This window comes from Cannabis sativa, chromosome 7, assembly GCF_029168945.1.
Source record: "Cannabis sativa cultivar Pink pepper isolate KNU-18-1 chromosome 7, ASM2916894v1, whole genome shotgun sequence".
Taxonomy (NCBI): domain Eukaryota; kingdom Viridiplantae; phylum Streptophyta; class Magnoliopsida; order Rosales; family Cannabaceae; genus Cannabis; species Cannabis sativa.
The window spans coordinates 10,033,057-10,037,209 of NC_083607.1; the positions used below are offsets into that span (position 1 = coordinate 10,033,057).

Sequence of the window (4,153 nt, forward strand, 5' to 3'; positions counted from 1 at the left end):
ATCCTTAGTATTAATTTTTAATAAATATTATGAAAATTGCTTAGTTTTAAGTTAGTCTAAAAATAAATAATTTTCTATAAATATAATTTTCAACTCAAATCTAATTTTCTATAAATATATATCTAATTGAATTCGAAATCCACTGTATTTAATATACATTTTCAAATTTTTCTTTAAAATAAAATAAAAGTTGAAAAATTATTCTAATTCATGTTGGTCTAAAATTAATTAAGAAATTAATTTTTAATATGAATATAATTTTCCTATTTAATTAAATTTCATAAAAAAATTCTAGTGTTTAAGTATCTTTTATAAATCAATTTAAATATTAATTTTCAATTTAATTAAATATATCTAGAAAAATACCAAAAGTCTACTCAGAAAATAACTATCTAGAATTCTAGATATTTCACAAACTAATTATTGATTTTTTTTTAAATAAAATATAATATATTTTAATTTATTTATTTAAACAAATCATTTATGAAAAATTGCTTGATTTAAGTTGATCTAAAATTAATCAAAAAATTAATTTTAAATTTTAATTTAATTTTAAAATTTTAAAAATAACCAGAGTTAAAATTAATGTATTTTGAAAATTACATACAAAATAATTATTAAATAAAAATAAATTATGTTTTGAAAATTGTTCTAACGTAAGTTGATTTGAAATTGAAAAATTTCCAACTAAAATATAATTTTCCTTTATAATTAAATCTATATATATATAAAAGAGAAGTATGAGACGGTAACGTGGCGATCTAAAATCTCTTCAAAGTTATTTTTCTTTTTTCTCCTTAGTTCTCTTAGTTTTTTTAATATTTTATTAAAGCATAAATTTACAAATTAATATTTTACTATTATTTTAATAAATTTTCTATAAAAATATCTATCTTAAATTAATTATTTTTTAAAAAACACATAATAATAAAAATAAATTAAATTAAATAATATATGTGAAGTTTTTTTTTACTTTGCTGAATATAAAAAAAGTGTTTTTTATAGAAAAAAATTATTATAAATTGAACCAAAAAAAAACAAGTGTGAGATGATGTAGAAGAAGAAACAGGTGTGAGATTATGAATCAAATATTTTCATAATGTATTATTTTTATATTCCAATCATATAAAGTTGATGTCATCATTGTAGTTTCTATTGATATCCTCAAATTTCTAAACTTAACACTCAATTTATCGTTCTGTTAGTTAATCAATAAAGTGTCACATGTAAATATAGTATTGGCCAAACTAATAATTATTTTAGAAAAAATAATTAAAATAAATTCATATTATTAAAAAAAACATTATATACATTTTAAATGAAATAAAAATTAATTTTTCCATCTTCTTCCAGTTATATTATCTTTACAGATTAACAATAATTTTTTTTGTAAAGAAATTAACAATAAACTTTGATTCTCGATTCAAATACTATTTTTCAATTCTATTTCCATATATTCAAAATTCTTATTCCATAAACTTTCAAATTTTCAATTCCAATAATCAATAGAAAACAACATCAAATTTCAAGTTCTCAAAATCTATAAAAATAAATAAATAAAAAAAAAAATAGATCTCATAAACACAAACTTAAATATTAGAACCTCAGTAAAACACTAAAACTTAAACATTAAAAACACATACAATAAAATCCCAGACCAAAACTTAACACACACATTAGAATAAAAATTAAACTATAAATGAGAATTTATGTTACTATTTTTTGAATTTCGATATTTATTAGCAACAAATTTTATTTTAATTATTTATATCATTAATTTTTTTAATAATAAAATTAAAATTTTAATATAATTTTATTAAGTATTTATTATTAATTAAAATATATAATTTATTTTTTATATATAATTTAAAATAATAGAACAAAACTTGATACAAAATATAAAAATAATTTACGGTATAAATACTTAAGTTTAACTCTCAGTTACAAATAAATACTTAAATTTAATTTTTAACTTTCATAATATTTAAGTTATAATTTTAAAACTTCTATAAGTACCTGATTAAATAAATTGATATGTGACAATTTTAATTCGTCTAAATTATTAAATTTTTATTATTTTAAAAATAAATTAATTCAAATATACCAATAAAAAAAATTAAATTACCAATAAAAATATAACTTAAATATTCCAAAATTTTAAAAATATTACTTAAATATTATTACCTAGGGTTAAACTAGCCATTTATCCGAGTAATGTATAATAACAACTCCTTAAAAAAAATTGAAGTATCGGTATCCATTTCAATTAACTCTGGATATTCATAAACCTTTATCGTGATTCTTTCTTAAAATGACTAAAAACTTCAAGGTAAGACAAGACAACAGGTGGATCAATTACAAATTTACTCACTATTTATTTCATAATACATATTTTTCACAACTCTCATCAAAAACACATTCTTCCAAAGCCATAATTTTACTCTTAATCACAATATCAACCACAGATCTCAATAGCTTTCACATCAGCCTTCTTGACTTCCTCCTTAGGAACAGTGACAGTCAACACTCCATTCTCCATTGCAGCCTTCACCTGATCCACCTTCGCATTCTCCGGCAGCCGGAACCGCCTGAAGAATTTCCCACTGCTGCGTTCCACCCTGTGCCACGTGTCATTCTTGTCTTCCTTCTCCACATTCCTCTCACCGCTGATCTGCAACACTCGGCCCTCCTCGACCTCCACCTTCACCTCCTCCTTCTTAAGCCCTGGTACATCGGCCTTGAACACGTGAGCCTCCGGAGTCTCTTTCCAATCAACTCGAGCGTTAACCATGGCAGAAGTTTCCTTCGAGATATTCGAGACAGAGAGAGGGAAGTCCTTGAAAGGATCCCACACGTCCATAGAGAACGGGTCGAAGACGTTGCTCCTCCGACCACCGAACAAGCTTGGAATCATCGCCATTTTTGTTTTGTGTATAGAAATTTAGAAAACTTAGAAAGGTGAGAAAGATTGTTAAGAGTATATTAGTTGATTGTGTGTCTGTTTTGGTCTGACCAAAGATGAGTCCGACTCTGTTTTTATAGTATAGATGAGTGGAAATCCGTACTTTCTCAGACATTCTACAAACCGCCTCAGAATATTGCTCTAGCTGCTTTGGGAGCTTTCTAGATGGATCCGGTTGCTTCCCATGGGCCTTCTCTAACGGGCTGAGATTTGAAAGACATTGGGCCCAAACTAAAGCCTCTCACACAAATGTTACTATTAAGCCAACTTACAAAAATACTGTCACATGGAATTTTTTTTTTAAAAATACTGTATTTTTATAAAACAACGTTAGAACACGAAACAGAACAACTAAAAATCAATATTGCAACAACTAAAAATCAACATTAAAAACTTAACACAGTACACAGTATAAAATAACAATAGAATATGAGTGATCATTGTACCTTGAAATAAATAATTTACAAACACCACCTTTATACTAAACTAGTAAATATATCTGCGTTTTGTAATAGAATATTGTGTTTTAAAAAAGTTAGTGATTGTTTTTTCTATTTAGTTAGATTACAATTTAAATATTGTGTTTTACAAAATATAATATAATGATATACCGATTCTAATTATAATCAAACGTTTTTACTTTAAGTTTAAAATTTTCTTTTCCTAACCTCAATAGCAATTATGACTCGATTTCTAATCTATCTTAACTATAATTAATTTTACAATTATGCTCATAATATTATTACGTTCTATGTTGCAAAACATACGGTCGATCGAAATTGTTATTTAATAGTGGTTGTAAATATTAGTTAGTGGTATTACACTTACACTCAAAAAGAAAAGGTAAATCCTAAATTCAGATCATCTACTTATTTTTTTTTTTTAATTATCATTTAAGAAAAAAAAATAGCAAATCAATAACTTTTGCAATACGAGTTCTAAAATGATATTTATTATTTGTAATAGTAGAAAGAATATATTTATACTTAGTTAATTATATTATTGTAATATAGTCTCAATAATAAATTTATACAGTTTGTAATTAGCACAAATATAAATAAAATATAACTATAATTTTGTAAGAGAGAAGGTCGAAACATTTTCGGTAATACCATTTGTTATTATTATTTAGAATTTTAAAAATTGATATAATACCTATTATATAACTATAATATATAATAAGGCATTAAT

General features: G+C 23.5%; 1 protein-coding gene across 1 annotated transcript; it reads right to left on the reverse strand.

Moving 5' to 3' along the window:
• Positions 1-2,260: 2,260 nt before the first annotated feature.
• LOC115696221 (17.3 kDa class I heat shock protein) lies at positions 2,261-3,021 on the reverse strand. The gene has a single exon (XM_030623127.2). It carries the CDS (start codon positions 2,918-2,920, stop codon positions 2,456-2,458), a length of 465 nt encoding a protein of 154 aa, XP_030478987.1. The 5' UTR covers positions 2,921-3,021; the 3' UTR covers positions 2,261-2,455.
• Between the last annotated feature and the right edge of the window lie 1,132 nt (positions 3,022-4,153).